Source organism: Lactuca serriola, chromosome 7 (genome assembly GCF_051521515.1).
Source record: "Lactuca serriola cultivar US96UC23 chromosome 7, Lser_US96UC23_V15, whole genome shotgun sequence".
In the NCBI taxonomy this organism is placed as follows: Eukaryota; Viridiplantae; Streptophyta; class Magnoliopsida; order Asterales; family Asteraceae; genus Lactuca; species Lactuca serriola.
This window is the reverse complement of record NC_136414.1, coordinates 59,828,072-59,844,977: the sequence shown is the minus strand read 5'-3', so window position 1 is coordinate 59,844,977 and position 16,906 is coordinate 59,828,072. Positions and strand designations below refer to the sequence as shown.

General features: G+C 33.6%; 3 protein-coding genes across 3 annotated transcripts; 2 read left to right on the top strand and 1 right to left on the bottom strand.

Annotated features, from left to right (window-relative positions):
- The first annotated feature begins 2,905 nt into the window (after nt 1–2,905).
- On the top strand, nt 2,906–6,195 carry LOC145061175 (auxin-induced protein 22E-like). The gene is made up of 5 exons (XM_079008577.1): nt 2,906–3,452; nt 4,540–4,757; nt 5,368–5,470; nt 5,654–5,715; nt 5,987–6,195. Exons 1-5 carry the CDS (start codon nt 3,010–3,012, stop codon nt 6,037–6,039), a joined length of 879 nt encoding a protein of 292 aa, XP_078864703.1. The 5' UTR covers nt 2,906–3,009; the 3' UTR covers nt 6,040–6,195.
- A 461-nt stretch (nt 6,196–6,656) lies between these two features.
- LOC145062811 (putative aldehyde oxidase Art an 7) lies at nt 6,657–9,869 on the top strand. Its single transcript, XM_079010401.1, has 3 exons — nt 6,657–7,350; nt 8,241–8,404; nt 8,515–9,869. Exons 1-3 carry the CDS (start codon nt 6,904–6,906, stop codon nt 9,707–9,709), a joined length of 1,806 nt encoding a protein of 601 aa, XP_078866527.1. The 5' UTR covers nt 6,657–6,903; the 3' UTR covers nt 9,710–9,869.
- A 734-nt stretch (nt 9,870–10,603) lies between these two features.
- On the bottom strand, nt 10,604–12,775 carry LOC145064804 (S-adenosyl-L-methionine-dependent methyltransferases superfamily protein). Its single transcript, XM_079012170.1, has 7 exons — nt 12,533–12,775; nt 11,902–12,016; nt 11,591–11,810; nt 11,281–11,368; nt 11,112–11,177; nt 10,928–10,996; nt 10,604–10,839 (listed from the first exon to the last, which is right to left on the bottom strand). Exons 1-7 carry the CDS (start codon nt 12,665–12,667, stop codon nt 10,750–10,752), a joined length of 783 nt encoding a protein of 260 aa, XP_078868296.1. The 5' UTR covers nt 12,668–12,775; the 3' UTR covers nt 10,604–10,749.
- Between the last annotated feature and the right edge of the window lie 4,131 nt (nt 12,776–16,906).

Below are 16,906 nucleotides of genomic sequence, written 5' to 3'. Positions count from 1 at the left end.
TATTTTATTGGAGTATTGATTTCTTTTAATTAATTTTTTTAATTTCTTTTTTATTGGATTAATTCTTTTTTATTGGATTATTATATATTAATAAATATTATCTTCGATATTAAATATTTTTATATATTAATGAATGTTACTTTGTGAGATTATTAACTTCTTTTAGTTATATTTTTAATTTCTATTGTATTAATTCTTTTTTGTCGGATCGAGTTTGAGACATATTTTGGACAAAACCACAGTTTTTGGACCGAGTGATAGTGGTGGTGTTGTCCATACTATGCTATCGTCCGAAATGTCCATTCCGGACGAAGCGGTTATTTAATCCAACAAAATTTAAAGAACAAGGCTCAAAAACCCACATCTTCTAATTTATTTTAAATATATGAGAGGTAACATATTTTGGACAACACCACCACTATCACTCGGTCTGAAAATGGTGATTTTGTCCAAAATATGTCTCAAAACCCGGTCCAACAAAAAAATTAATACAACATAAATTAAAAAAAATAATATTCATTAATATATATAAATATTTAATATTAAAAATAATATTCATTAATATATAATAATCCAATAAAAAATTAAAAATGAATTAATTAAAAGAAATCAATACTCCAATAAAATAATATTATTAATATATTATATATTTTGTATTAAAAATAAGATTTATTAATATATACTAATCCAATAAAAAGAATTAATCCAATAGAAAGAAATTAAAAAATTAATTAAAAAACTAATATATTATACTTCAATAAAGTTAAAAAGAAGATATGTAGAAATGGTTCATATGGTTTGGTAAAAAGACTTAATTGTAGAAATGGCCCCTCATGGTAAAATGGTTATTTAATAAAAAAAAGTTAACATTCAACCTGTTAAAGTTAACGACATAAGGACCAAATCCGCACAAGGTATCCAAAATTAGACCGTCGGTGCACCACCAGACCTTTTTGGACCAAAACTGCATAATTTTGACAACACAATGACCATTTTTGCAATTTTTTCAACCGGGAATTATGCGGGCATAATTCTGATCCGGGAGCTTCTATTCACCGGCTATCTGACACCGCAAGGCTTTGCCGAAGGGGTCGAAAACTTTGTGAGTAAAAGGGCTAGAGATACGGAAGAGTTTTTCAATGAACATCAATGTGGAGGTGTATGGAAATGAACTAAAAAATTGAACATATTTATAGGGCTGCAAAGCAGTATGTATCGCGTAATTGGTCGGACCGGATGACGTGTCAAGCATCTAATGGAGTGTCAATGCGCATAGTTGCGCACGAAAATTTCTGATTTCTTAGGAAATTCCTATCGTTTCCGTACGATCTCCGTTTTCGACGAGTTTTATATTCACGCGTAGCTATCGATGAGATTTACAACTTTCATTTAGACTTCGTCGACTAATTTTGAATTTATTTTTAAAGTTATATTTTTATAGAATTAGACTGTTAAAGTCTATTTAAAAGTCATAACTCTCACATATGATATCTGTTCTCGAATGTCTTTATATCAACGAATATGTATGAATGAGATATTCAACTCTGATTTAGATTATTTTTCCAAACAATAGAACGATTTGAATTTATGTTTCTATGCTAACACTGTTACGCTGAAATATTATAAAAATCATAACTTTCACTCATGAAGTTAGATTTGGGCATTCTTTATTTGTACATGTACGTTTTTGTGATTTATATGAGTTTCTTTTAGATTACTCAGACTAATAAGCAACTTATCTCCAATTTACTATTTACGATACATTGTCTGAACGAGAAATTTTAGAAGTACATAACTTCTGCATACGAAGTCGGATTTGAGTGTGCTTGAGAAGTACGAGATTCTTTTCGCAACTCCTATATTTTCCATCAAAATTATTTTTCCTAACTAATCTTCTATCAAAATTGTAATTTCAACACTTATCGATAAATTACTAAAATTGCTTTATAATACATAGTCTGCAACGCGCATGACCAATGATAATCTTTATCGAGAATTTATATTATAATTATTATCTATTATATCTTAAATGTCTAGCTTAAAGGTGTTATATTGTAAAAATCAATCGGTCCAATTACGAACCGACCAATTGGATTGGGTATCTAATTACATTTGGATTGGATCATATGTAAAATTTCAACATCCAATCGGATTAGATTGGTTATCGGATTATCATGAAAATCCAATAATAACTGAACCGATCAAATCAAAATGGATGTGCAGTTTAATCCATTAAAAATCCAATTATTATCCAAATCTAATTACTATTGTTAAATATTCAATACAAATTAAGCTAAAAAACTTGAAGTTAATGTTACTTTGTTAGTTTTATTTAACGTAATTATGTGCGATTTTATTTTTAGTTATCATAGTTATATTTGATTATCCATTTGAAAGTGATTTAAATTGATTCGATAATGGATAACCAATGGATTATATCAATAGAAATTATTCAATGGATTAAACCTATCAATTCCAACATTCAATTGGATCGGATCGATTCGATTTTTTATACTAAATTGAATATAATCTGTTGACAAAATCCAAAATCCAATGGATGATTGGATTGGATAGGTTCCATCCAAATTCATCGATGAACACTTTTACTTCAAATTCATTTCAGTGCGATAAAATTTAATCTATTGAATATTGAATGACTTATTCAACTCTATTATTAAACTTAAATTATGAATGATCTAAGTTAAATTGAACTTTAAAATACGTTATTTTCCTATTCGTTGGAATAAAAACTTAAAAGAAAGTTATTATTTTTGTCTTTTTATCTTTATTAATAACATCACCGTTTTACATGACTTCTTTTACCATCTTATTTAACTTTTCAACCAATTTTTTACCATTTTTTGCACTTGATATATAAAATAGGAAAAATAGCTATTATATTATATTGTTACTAAAACAATAGGGAACAAAGCAATCTCATTTCTTTTTCCACCTGGATACTTACACTGTTCTTTCCATTTTCATGCTGCAAAACCCCTTCCATCTTCAATGTCCATGTCCTTAAAAGAACTCGATTACATTTCCTCATCAGAAGCAGAAATGGAGAAAATAACCCACAAGCAAGATTTGAATTTGAAAGCCACTGAGTTAAGACTCGGTCTGCCTGGTTCCGAGTCGCCTGAGAGAAACACCATCAATGGGGGTGGTACAGCTGCCCTGAAGATTCTGGTGTCAGGAGCCAAAAGGGTTTTCTCAGACACCATTAAAACTTCTTCTGGAACATGGGGTTTCTCTGATAATGGTGGATCTGAGGTTGATTTTGTTAGAAATAGTGCCTTTTTTTCATCTTCTTCGTCTTCTCCAAGAGGTGAAAATAAGAACCCTAGTTCTGTAAAAGACGCTGTTGTTTCATCGTCATCTAAGAACTATTTACATGACAAACACTCTCAAATTTCTGCATCAAATGGTCAAGATTCAGTTGCTGCTTCAAAGTAAGGATTTTGCTCTCTTCTTTGCTAGTTTGATAAGCTTCACTTTCGTAGTGAAACTTGTACTAAACATATTTATAACTTTTATTTTAATTGCATCTTTTACGTTTTTAAAACGAATGTTTTCATTATTTATACTACTTTTTTTTTTTTTACTATTTCATGTCATGCGGAAATTTTCTTGAAAGAATGGCTAATCTTTGAGTCAATATTGAAATTCAAAGTAGTTCTGTTGACTTTTGAATATTGAATACTGAATATTAACATGAACTTGTTTATATATAAAATTAGGGGTGTTTGGATGTCCGTTTAATCGCCATAATCAGTTTTAAGGGTTTTAATAAAACTGAATACGCTCAAGAAGCCTAAAATTACCCGATTATCCCTAGATTTAAACAAATTATGATTTTTCAAGTATTATAATCATTTGAAAAATCACTCTTAAATTTGTGCTTGAAATAAATAAAAAAAGATTCTGTTGCAAGCTTCAAATTCAGGACTTTTCTCTCTTATTTGCAAGTCTGATAAGTTTGACTTTAGAAGTCAAACTTGTACAACTTAATTTTGTAACTTATATACATTTTTGTATGTTTTGAGCAACAAATTTCATATATATTATTATAGTATTTCCTATACTTCTTTATAGATTACGGATTTCTTTTTTCCCGAAAGAATGGCTCTATGTGAATCAATGTTGAAATTAAAGTAGTTCTGTTGACTTTTGAAGTCAAAGTATTAAACTATTAGTTCTAATCGAAGACTCAGGGACTACTTTTTTATACTGAAAAGTGAATTGTTTAGAGATAAATCTAATTTCCCTAATTATCCCTAGATTAAAACAGATTATGATTTTTTTTAGTTTGTAATAATCACTTTCAAAAGCAGACATCCAAACAACCCCTTTAATGTAATTTTCCAAACTTAAGTAGAAATTTTAGCTCATATAATATCAATTATGAAACTTAAACTAACGGAAATAAATTACTTAAAGCAATAAAGCTGATATACATATACATGTCATATACACATAAGTACTCATATTGATTCATCATACATGATCTAAAGAGTCAAAGTTTGACTTTTGAATCAGGGGACAGGTGGTTGGATGGCCTCCAATTCGATCTTTTCGAAAGAATTGTATGGTTGTGAAGAACACGAAAAATGAGGAAGACACAGGATCACAATGTGTTTATGTCAAAGTTAGTATGGATGGAGCTCCATATTTGAGAAAAGTGGATCTCAAAATCTACAAAAGCTACTTGGATCTTTCATCGGCTTTAGAAAAAATGTTTTGTAGCTTCACTCTTGGTATAACTTATTTACCTTTTTACCCTCTTAATACTAGTTACATTACATGCACTATTTTTACATTTTGAATTGTTGTTTCTTTTGACTTAATGGAGACATACTTGGGTATAAACGACCATTTTGCCCCTTGTGACACTTCAACATAAAGAAACATGATTTTATTTCTTATATGGGTAATTCTTTTTTACTTTATCCAAAAAGAACAACTTTAATAGGGAAAGTTGGTATATATGGGTGTTTTTGTTTTTACTTTATGCAAAAAGAATGACTTTTTAAAGAAAGTCAAGAAACGAGTCTTTTCCCATTAAGTCCTAACTATTTACATTTTTGCCCTCATTTTTTTTTCCTTCCATTTCCCCAGGTCTATCATCACATTTTAAATATTTATTTTTTGAAATCATTTATCCAGACATCGTTTTATTTAAATGGGAAAAAGAAAGACGTGTGAGTTGTAGATGCGTGATTTCCAATTAGCTCATATTATGAGTTCTTTTAAATGCTATTAAGGGATTTAAATATTCTAAGAGATTTCACAAGTTCTAATTCATTTTAAAACTTATCGATTAGGGTTTATATTAAGTTGTTTAATTTGCTGGAAATTTTCAATTAGGGTTGCGTGAAAGCCCAATGGATCTTCTTAATGGGCCTGAATATGTACTAACGTATGAAGACAAAGATGGTGATTTGATGCTTGTTGGTGATGTTCCTTGGGAGTAAGTTTCATATTTTCAAATTTTAATAAAAGAAAAGCCGATGACTTTTGACTTTTATACCCTTCATTTTAATTGAAGAAAGAGAATCATGATGAGGGGTATAAAAGTCAAAACACCTTTTTTTTTAAATATATTTTGGTCAAATGTGTTGTTTGACTTATAAAATGTTATTGACTATTGCAGTATGTTTACTGGTTCTTGCAAGAGGATGCGGATCATGAAGAGTTCAGATGCAACCGGTTTAGGTAAAGTCCTAAATACAAGAAACTTGGAATTTTAAATATTCACAGAAAAATCAAGAAAATCCCATAATTTTGATTCAAGAATCAAGAACACCCATAATCATGATTGTTCAAAAAAGTATCAACAAAAGTAATCTTTTTACTTGTTTAAAGAAGAATCAAGAACCCCACAAATCTAATAATTCTCATTATCACTCGTCTATCTTTGAATCCAAATTTTGATCATATGATCATATTTGACGTTTTTGCCCTTGTTTGATTTCTCATTTCACAGCCCCTCGAGCCATGGAGAAGGGTAAAATGGAGAAGGGTAAAGTTCGTAATTAGTTGTGTATGTGGTATCATGCAGGAGTAGTAAAACAGATTAACCGATGGTTTGTATAGTTATATTTTCTTGTGAAGTGATCTTGTTCATTTTGTGGGTCCCATCTTTAGGTTTACGTACTGCATACATATATATAATATAATTTAAAGATGAATTTATATGCTAGATTTGTACATTGGTTTGACGATATATATATATATATATATATATATATATATATATATATATATATATATATATATATATATATATATATATATATATATATATATATATATATATATATATATATGGTTGTCCATTGGTTTGAAAAAGCTTATCCATTAATTTTTGTTTTTCAATTTCAAGACTTTTTTGGTGTAAAAAAACTCAAGTAGCTCCTATTGTGGATGGTTTTATGGTTTTTTTTACAAAACTAGTTGATAGCTTTATAAAAGTGTTTGACAAAAGTTGTTGTAAGCTTTTAATATATATATATATATATATATATATATATATATATATATATATATATATATATATATATATATATATATATATATAACTAAAAGTTAAATACTCTAGAAAATGCTCAACATAAACTTAAATATTTTAAATGTATAATTGGGTTTTAATTTTTAAAGGTCTTAATGTATATTTTAAAGATATTTAATTAATTATTAATAAGAACACCTTAAAAGTGTAGTGAAAAAATATGTTTTAACAGTGTAAAATCAATCTATTCCTTATTACATACCATTTTGAACTCCCCAAAATCTAGCAAACCAATAGATTTGTGTACGGATTCCCTTTATTTTTGGACAAACTTTTTTCACCTATTAAAAACACAAACAATTATTCCAGTTACCTGAAAAAAGGCTCCAATAATGTCTCCACCGTTAAAAACCTCCCTCCACCACCTCCTCCTCCTTTTGTGCCTTATATTTTCAGTTGCCACCGCCGGTCCAAATGGCAACTTTGGTCCTAGAAGATCCGGCAAGGGCGGCAAAGGCAAAGGCGGTGGCAAAGGTCGTGGACCCGCCATACCGGTGGGACCCGTGCCCCCGATTCCGGCGGCCGGAAACGATTTTCAGACCAATTTTAAGGGTTCATGGGCAATCGACAACCCGAATGCAGGAGTTGCCGCTATGCAATTCCAGTTGATGTCGAACAATAAGGCGGTGTGGTTTGATACGACGTCGCTTGGACCATCTGCTCGGGAGTTGGGCCCACCGGGCAACTGCCCTAAATCGCCTGAGATGAACTTTAAACCCGATTGCTATGCACATGCCATTGCTTATGATGTTGAAACTGGACAAAGTCGGACAATTTACGTGCGTCGTTTTTTTTATATCGTATTTTCGTTAGTTGATTCCAACGATTTATTAATTGTTTGTTAGAAACTGACCTGAATTATTCGGTGTTTATTGGGTTGTAAAAAACGTTTTAACCAACTAAACTAGAAAGTGTTTTTGACAAAAGTCCTTAACTTTTACAACTTTTGTCATCTCGACGGTTTTTAGGTCATTAATGCTAAAATTTTGTAAATTTTTTTTCAGTTTTACTTTTTTACGCATTTTTGGTTCATTAAAGCTTTTGAGTTTTAAGAAATGTTTGATTTTGCTATTTTTTTCTAGTTTATAAAAGTCTTTAAATTTGACAAAAACATTGATTTTAATGGATAAACCACAAAATGGTAAAAAAAAAAATTATGTATTTCTGTTTGTCCCTTCAACGACTTTTGGGTAATTAATGCTAGACTTTTGTCATTTTCTTTTTTCAATTTTACGTTTTTATATATTTGGTTCTTTAAAGCTTTTGAGTTTGATAGAAGTGTTTGATTTCGTAATTTTTTTTTTCTAGTTTAGAGAAAACGATTTAAATTTGATAAAAATGTTTGGTTTTACCGGGTAAACCTACGGGTAAACCTACTTAAGTGATAAAACTGTTTTTCTTTTACAAACTTTTGGCTTAATAAACCAAAGATCACTGTAGAAAGTAGAGACAACCAACAAAAACGTGTTATAACTACAAAACAACTAAATATTTGTTAAAATATAATAAATAAATAAGTCAAAATAAGCGTATTTAGGGCGTGTTTGGCTTAGCTTTTAAAAGCTCAAAAGTTCTTTTCCAAAAAGTTACAAAAAGTCAGGAAATCCTGACTTTTCCAAAACATCTTTTTGTTTTTTTTTTTCTTTTAAAAAAAGACTTTTGGCTGCAGATGGACGGAGAACCATGGTGTTCGTCGGGAAACCTGTGGCCCAACGGCGACTTGGTGGCTACCGGTGGAACTAAAGGCGGTTCTAGATCCGTTAGATCGTTGTCGTTAAAAGACCCAAAAGCTAACTTTGTCGAGAAGAAAAACATTCTTGCTGATAAGAGATGGTAATTACTAATTACAAGTTATAACCCTTTTATTAGATGAAAGTGACAAAAAAAGAAAAAAAAAAATCAATTGTTTCAATTTTGACCCTTCGCCGGAAATGATGTTATAGGTATTCATCTAACCAGATTTTAGAAGACGGAAGCGCGGTGGTGGTTGGTGGCCGGAATTCCTTCAGTTACGAACTCATACCTCCACATCTTTTGGAATTCGCGCCAAAGAAATTCAACCTGAAATTCCTCCAAGAAACCACCGTACCTAGAAAACCCGGCCCTGGAATGTACATCGAAAACAACCTCTACCCCTTCCTCTTCCTCCTCCCCGACGGCAACGTTTGGCTCTTCGCCAACGACCGCGCCATCACCTTCCAGCCACGAACCGGAAAAATTGTCCGGCAGTTTCCTAAATTGGAAGGCGGAGCGCGGAATTACCCACCTTCCGGGATGTCTGCTCTCTTCCCGTTAATCGTCGGCCCAAGGGAGATCCACGCAGAGGTGGTGGTTTGCGGTGGTAATGCACAGGAAGCGTACGCGTCGGTTGACAGCAAACACACGAACAACAAGAATAGAGTGTTTATGCCGGCGCTCCGAGATTGCCATAGACTGAAGGTGATGAATCCGACTTCAACGTGGGAGAAAGAACAGGACATGCCGTCGGGAAGATGTATGGGCGACCTCCTCCACCTCCCCACCGGCGATCTTTTAATGATAAACGGCGCAACGAAGGGTGTCGCTGGTTGGGAAAACGCTATAGATCCAAATTTCACTCCTGTGTTATACACACCGAATAAACCCATGGGTCAACGATTTAAAGAAATGGCTCCGACGACTATCGCCAGAATGTACCATTCCGTGGCGGCGTTGGTACCGGACGGGAAAGTTTTGGTCGCCGGAAGTAACCCACATGCGAAATACCTTTACAAGGTTCCATACCCGACGGAGCTGCGAGTGGAGAAATTTTCGCCTCATTATCTTGACCCGGCGCTCGCCATCCACCGGCCGGTGGTCTCGCCGGAGGCGTCAGATAAGGTGTTGAAGTACGGGAAAGAATTCAAAATTTCGGTAAAATTTAATGGAGGGAAAGCGAATCCTCAAGATGTGAAGGTGACGATGCTTTATCCTCCATTCACGACTCATGGGTTTTCGATGAATCAAAGATTGTTGGTTCTGCCGCTGAAGACGGTGGCTAATAACTTGATAATGGCCGTGGCGCCGCCGTCTGGAAAGATTGCTCCACCGGGGTACTATATTTTATTTGTGAATTTCCGCGGTATTCCCGCCAAGGGTATTTGGGTTCACATTGATTAAGAGATTTTTCTTATGATATGTATGTTTTGACTAATTAAATCGAAAATGTAGTTTTTGTTGATATTATTTTTTGTATTTTACGAGCCTACTTTAGTAATTTACATAGTTTGAAAGTTGTATAATACTTGGTTAATTAGAAAGAATGGGAATATTGCTTACAGATTATATTACAAGATACAACATTAGCTTATATTTTTCCATACTAAGACTGTGTTTGGCGCATCACAGCTAGCTAATAAGCTAACTTATTTTTTGAGCTTTTTTATGTTGTCATGTTTGGTAAGCCAAAAAGTAGCTTATAAGCTAGCTTTTTGAAAAACTAATTAGACTAGCTTTTTAGAAGTTTTTTTTAAATTTTCCAAATACACCCCTTAATTAATTATAGAAATACATATTCTTACATGTCCTTTTATATAATTTTATATATTTCAGCTAGTTTTACCAAACGTTATTTTTTATCAGCTAGTTTTTCAGCTATCAGCTAGCTTTTTATTTAACAGTTAGCTTTTTAGCCATCAGCTAGCTTTTCAGCTAACATCTAGCTTTTCAGTTAGTCCACCAAACATAGCCTAAACTGATAGATTAGATCAATATATTTTTTTCCCTTATGTCAAATAAGGCGAGTTTTAGAAAGAATTAAGGCATAACAAACTAACTGGTCAATATTTTTTATATCTTTCATCTCATAAATAACTAACACATTTATCAAATATAATTACAAAATGATACCAAAAATAACCTTTGAAGATTTTACAGTTTAAAATGTTGTACACATCTCACACATTTTATTTCAGTCATCTAACACATACGTCCTAGTTTCTTATATGATTTTATCTTTCGTGCAATAGTTACTTTTGGGAAGTAAAAGGGTAAAAAGGATCAAAAACAAGAAACTGAAGGACTGATATTGGCATTATATAAACTTTTCTATGAACCATGTATATATTCATTCACAATACATCATCATCAACTATCAAGGATTTCCAAGAGACCTCAAAAATGGAAAACCCAAAGACCAAAAAAGAAAAAGTAAACTAAACTCACTTCCATAAAGCTAAAACAGGTCGATTAAATCCTGTTTTGCTTCCAGATAAACTCGCACTTAAATTCTCAATTTCACGAAACCCAATCTACAATTAAGAAACATAATAAATGTAAGTTATCTCATTATCAATAAATTTAATCAAGCATGTTAAAAGGAAAAAAAAAAGTATGAACCTTGTCTAGAAGAATCTCCTGAAAATTTTCTGGGAAAATCTCAAGCATCTTGTAATTAGTCGCTGCTACCTTTTCATATAACAGAAAATAAAAAATATTAATGCAAAAAATTACACCTTCAAATTAACAAAACTGAATTGTAAAATTGTTGAAAGATAGATTTAGGATATAACTAAATACAAACCTCTGACACTTGACGATTACTCACATATGATGTCCATGGTTGAGGTTCCAAAATGAATACTCCACCCTAAGAATTAAATATGAAAAATGTAATTAAAGAGAAAAGAGAAATGTCCTTTCAAAAGATAATAATTTCAAAGCAAAATGACCAAAAGGCCCATAACACTTACAGGTTGAAGAAGCCTCCAAACCTTCGAAAACAGTGTTATTAACCCCTCATCGCCCCAATTCAAATGAACCCATTTTGTAACACTTAGGCTGCAAGGTATAGCAAATAAAGAGGGCATTATCGTCTTTTTGCACAAACAAGAGATTAGTGAATCCCTGTAATACCTTTTTGAGTGCGACAAAAAGCTACAAATTTTGTCATACTGACATCAGTCTCAGTCCAATGTTGCAGGTCAATTACAGTACAATGTTGTCTGTCTTGTCATGTCGTGTCCTGTCCTGTGATTTAATAAAGAAAAAAAATGAAATTACCAGAGAATGGTATCGTATTTCTCCCCTGGAGTTGACCAACTTTGAACGAAATTATCTTTCTTGAAAGAGACAATGTCAAATAAATGTGAAAGAGAATCCCCTGAATGTTGCTTTTTGCTTTCACTCATCTTCACAATTTTCCTAAGATTCCAATGTGCATCCTCAATTCGAGCTGAATCTATGTCAACTCCAAGGATTTTCTGGCAACCAAAGTTTTTTGCTGAAATCAAGAAAATTACATTTAGATTTAATTGCCATAGAAACATAGAATCTGTTCAATGAGCTGAGTTAAACATGAAATTGAAGATCACCAATTGTAATGGTTATCAATCCGCTATTGCAACCAATGTCAAGACAAGTTTTCCCTTCAAACCATTCCTTTTTCATAATCTTAATCCTAGGATCTTCTTCCAACCCTTGATCAATCTGCGAAATGGATTAATCAGAAATGGATTACATTTGCACTGATAGATGAATGCATGAGAATAGATATGAATGCTAAGCATTCACTGAAGAACTAGAGGATAAACAAATACTGTTTTCACAGGTACTTTAGTGAGTTAAAACTCAACAATGAGCATAACGTTGCATAGAACAGTTGAACAAAACTACCTATAACTATCCATGAGTTCAATCAAATGGTTATCTGATTTCCCAATAATTACTTTGGAATTGAACATCACAACACCTCGAAACTTCAGTTTTCCTTTTCCGAAGAAAAAAAATGTCTTCTAAACAATTAACAACTAAAACATTTAAACCTCGTCAATACCTTTCAGCTCAAGCTGTGTGCGAAGTTTGAACAGATATAAGTCACAAGCTAACGAGTTTAGCATCAATGTAAAATAGCAAACTTTATGTATTTATAAATACATACACACGTTTGCCGACATGAAATTAGAAGAACAAAAAGCGAAGTTAATTTGAGAAATTAGGGTTTACCCGATAAGTGTAGTAGTTCCTGTAGTTGCCGAAGATGGCAACTTCTTTCTGCTTTTTTCTCTTCTTCCCCGATTGCTGGTTGTTGGCATCTACTGTTTTTACTTTGTTGTTCGTGGTTTGTTCTTCGTCTTCCATCTTTTAGGGTTTAAGACAGTCTAGAACAAGGAGGAGGACAGGGGTTACACGGAACACAGGGTTTTGTTGAAACGAAGAGGGTGTATGTGTTTAACTTATTTTTGAGGCTTTTTATTTATGAGATTATATTTTAGGCTTATGAGTGTCTGGATTAGTTATTAACTTAAGCTTACGAGTTTATTTACGTTAGCTTCTTAAATTAAGCATAAGCCTTTTTTTTTTTTTTTTTTTTTTTTTTTTTTTTTTTTTTCAAGACATGTGCTTATTTATATATATTTGTGTATTTATCCTTATTATTATTTTTTTAAAACACATAGATATGAAGTATTTTATATAAATTACGTGATATATGTATATACCGTCTGAATACTTGTTGTCTATGGTGGATGAAACGTTTTATATATGTTTTAAATGATCTAAACTGTATATGTATTTTATATCTACAAAATGTGTTGGGTAAAACATGGGTAGATTAGAGGTGAGATAAATGATGAGCGATGAAAGATGAGATAAATGATGAGCGATGAAAAATGAGATGAATGATGAGCGATGATATTTGATTGATAAAATATGGTGGGAAGCGATGAGCCAAAGCAATGAGCCAAAACGATGAGCCAAAGCGACGAGCCAAAACAATGAGCCAAAATGATGAGTCAAACGATGACCCAAGCGATGGCCCCGTCATCTAGCAGAGTATGGATGACAACCACAGACTATTCTAGACAATCTAATGGAACACTAGCAGACTCGCAACCTGTAGGTGTTCTGAACAACATGTTCACCCGATGTGCTCTAAAAACCCATTGACAGGTATTACGAGTAGACTCTCGAAAATGATACTGTCAATAAACGAGATAAACCCTGGCGACTATGCAGACTTAGTGCCGATTCCTTAGGATACTCCTTAGGAATGAATGAAGATGAATAGTTGAATCTTAGGGTAGATCCTTAAGAGTAAAGAAGATAATGGGGATGGGTAATTGGGTTGATTGTTTGATGTTTAACATAATAATTATATTATTGTGGGTTGAAAACCCTATGTACTCATCAGGTTTCCCAACCTGACTCACTCAAGCTTATTTGTATCACATGTGTCCATATGAAGCTACTTTACACTGAGAGATTTAAAGAGATGTAGATCACTAGTGTAAATGAATGTAAGTTCTGTTTATATTTATGTTTATGTATTGACGATGACATCCTAAATGTTTTAAAATGGATAAAAATACATTTCTTCGGAAATGTTTTGATAACGTATTTATCATGTTTTTTTAGGAACAAATTATGCAACATTTTTATTAAAAGAGGTACTCTGATTTTTATAAAGCATAAACAAAATCGGTATTTTCTGACCGTAAAAATGGGGGTGTCACAAGTACGCTTAGTGTACTAGGGTGGTTGGACGCGGACCTGCACCACGTACACGGGGCGTACATGGCTTAAGACAAAACCTTAATCTTTGGTCCATGAACCCTATTTAAACACTCTTATGCCATTTGGACCTAACCTTAAACAGCCTCCATTGCCTCTTATCGTCCCTAAACCCTAGTTTGCAAGAGAGTGTTATTCTTGAACTTAAAAGTGATTTTGGTGTCAATTTAAGTGGGTTTACAAGAAGGAGAAGGTGGTGATCAAGTATTGGACATGGTTGAGCTTCTAGATCCTGCATCTACTTCATTTTAGGGAACTTTTGGAGGTAAAAAGTCCAGACCTTGCTTATCATTTTGTTAGTTTGAGTTAGGGTTTGGTAATAAGTCCATTTTTAGTCCATGAATCCTTTCTTGTGAGTTTGAGAAACTCCAAAGGCTAGGAATGTTAGATTCGAGTTCTCTTGGCATGTTAAAAGCATAAAAATGCTAACTTGATGGTTGTTATGGCACCATGCATGAGTTTAAGATCTTAAAGGGGGTCTTAATGGATAAAATAAGGTGTTGGGTTCCCATATGACATGTAAAGGCATAAAATTTCTAACTTTATGCCCTAGGACCTTTAAAATGACCAAGCTCTGGAATTGGACGAAGTGGCTTCATGAATTAATCACTTAACGGCTTTATGTGCAAAAATTGCTTGTACGTTGGGAGTAATATCTTGTACGTTGCGTGTACCACCAAAGAACCTAGTACGCTAAACGTACTGAGGTTGTACGTTGGGCATACGCTTCCAGTGGATTTTGGACTTTCATTAGGATTTTGAGCCATTTGGGCCCTACGTAGCCTTGGGCCTGGATCTACTAGAGTATTTGGGCCCTTGAACTTGTTATTGGTCCATGGGTGGCATGGTTGAGACTATTGGGCCTTGTGGCCCATTATTGTTATTGGACCTTCGATGTTAGGCCTATTAATGAAGAAATACCTTTGTGCCTTATTGGAGGAGTTTGGACTTAGGGTTTTGGCCTATGCTTTGAGTTGTTACTTAATTCTAATTAGGTTAATTTGTGTATATTCAGTGTGAGTTTTCCAGACCGGTAGACGAGCAATATTTTTATCAGTAGATTGAGGTGAGTCTTCTCACTATATCAATGGGTCGAAGTCACCAATGTCGGCCTATTATCTGATCTGTGGATTGTTAGCTGATATGCATTGATTGTATGAAGACCCCGGGGGTAGCCCGTGGCACTTGTGTGAAGACCATGCGGGTAGCCCATGATGCTTGGATATCAGACCATGGGGGTAGCCCATGACATTCCAGGTAAAGACCATGAGGGTGGCTCATGACTAAGGTTGTAGAACTCGTTACTCGGCACCTATTCGGCCGACTACCGAGTAACGAGTACTTAAGGAGTACTTAGATTCGGTAATTCATGTAAAAATATTTTTAGGGAATTTATATATGTCAAAATCATAACAAAATTAGATACTTGTGAATACACAAAAACTAAAAAACGCATAATGGTCTCACTTCGTGAATAATTAATGAAAATTTAAGATATATATGTAGTAATAATCACATGTGTGTGTTAAATAATAAATCACTAATTATATTACACATATTAATCATCGAGTTGACCAGGTTTTACAACACTACTCAGTTCAGTAATGGATCGATCGGGGAGTACTCGAGATTCTGTAACTCGCCTCAGTAAGGGCCGAGTAGCGAGTACTCGGAGGAGTAATCGGCCAACCCGATGTGTCACACCCCCGAACCAGACGGCGGAAACGTCCGAGGGCTATTGTGACTCAATTGAATACCATCACAATGAATATACATGAAACATAACATCATTCAATACCAAGAATTTGAATATTACAATTGGTAGCGTTTACATTCAGTACATTGATCCATAATATTACATGCCCAAAAGTAAATTGTTCGGTACTAATTAAAACAACAACAAGACGTTACTGAGTACATTTTTCCTTTTCGATTTACCTGTTACCTGAGAATACAAGTATTTTGAAAAACGTCAACATATGAAATGTTGGTGAGTTCATAAGTAATGTTTGAAATATAGTGGTTTGTATTGCTTTGAAAATCACCAGAAAATCCGATATTTTCTGAAAAGAACTTAGTATAAAAAGTGTGAAGATCCGTATGTATGCTTGTTTGTTTCTTTAAATGTAAAAGTACAATTTGTAAAACTCGGTATGTAACTCGTAGGTGTATTAATTGAAAACCCTAGGAAAACCCGATGTTTTCCTAATACTTTGCATCAAATGATTTATGTCTTGTTATTTCGTTACGACAGGTATATTCGTTGAGTCCCGGTGACGTTGGATTAATTATGGATTGTGAATTGTTATAAACACACATTAATGAAAATGACTAGTTTACAACCATACAAACGATCCCTTAGGCATCGCTCGCACTATTCACTTAATCCAAACACCCGGACTTCATGTAGCCCCACAACCGAGGAGGAAAAGAGGGTGCGAAGCCCCGATATTTTCCGTAAGTCGTTCAAGGCTATCGTGAATGCGAAGGGCCCTTAGCCCGACTCGCATTTGGTGAATTCTCGACTTTACTAGCAGCACCAGAGGGCCCTTGGGGTCCAACAGCACAAAGCCTGTAAAAGTCCTTTTACACGAAATTAGGTCATATAAGACCCAACTACATGTAAGCGAGTTTCCTTCGGGCCTAAAGATCACGTCATTGGGCTAGCTAGGCCCAACAAACACGATTTGAAACTTTTGGGCCCAAAGACAGTGTATCGACGTCTGGTGTATTCTTACGTGTGTATTGACTTCCCGAAATTTCCGCGTGTGTATTGAAGTTTCGTCGTGTTAGTAATTTCGGATTCAT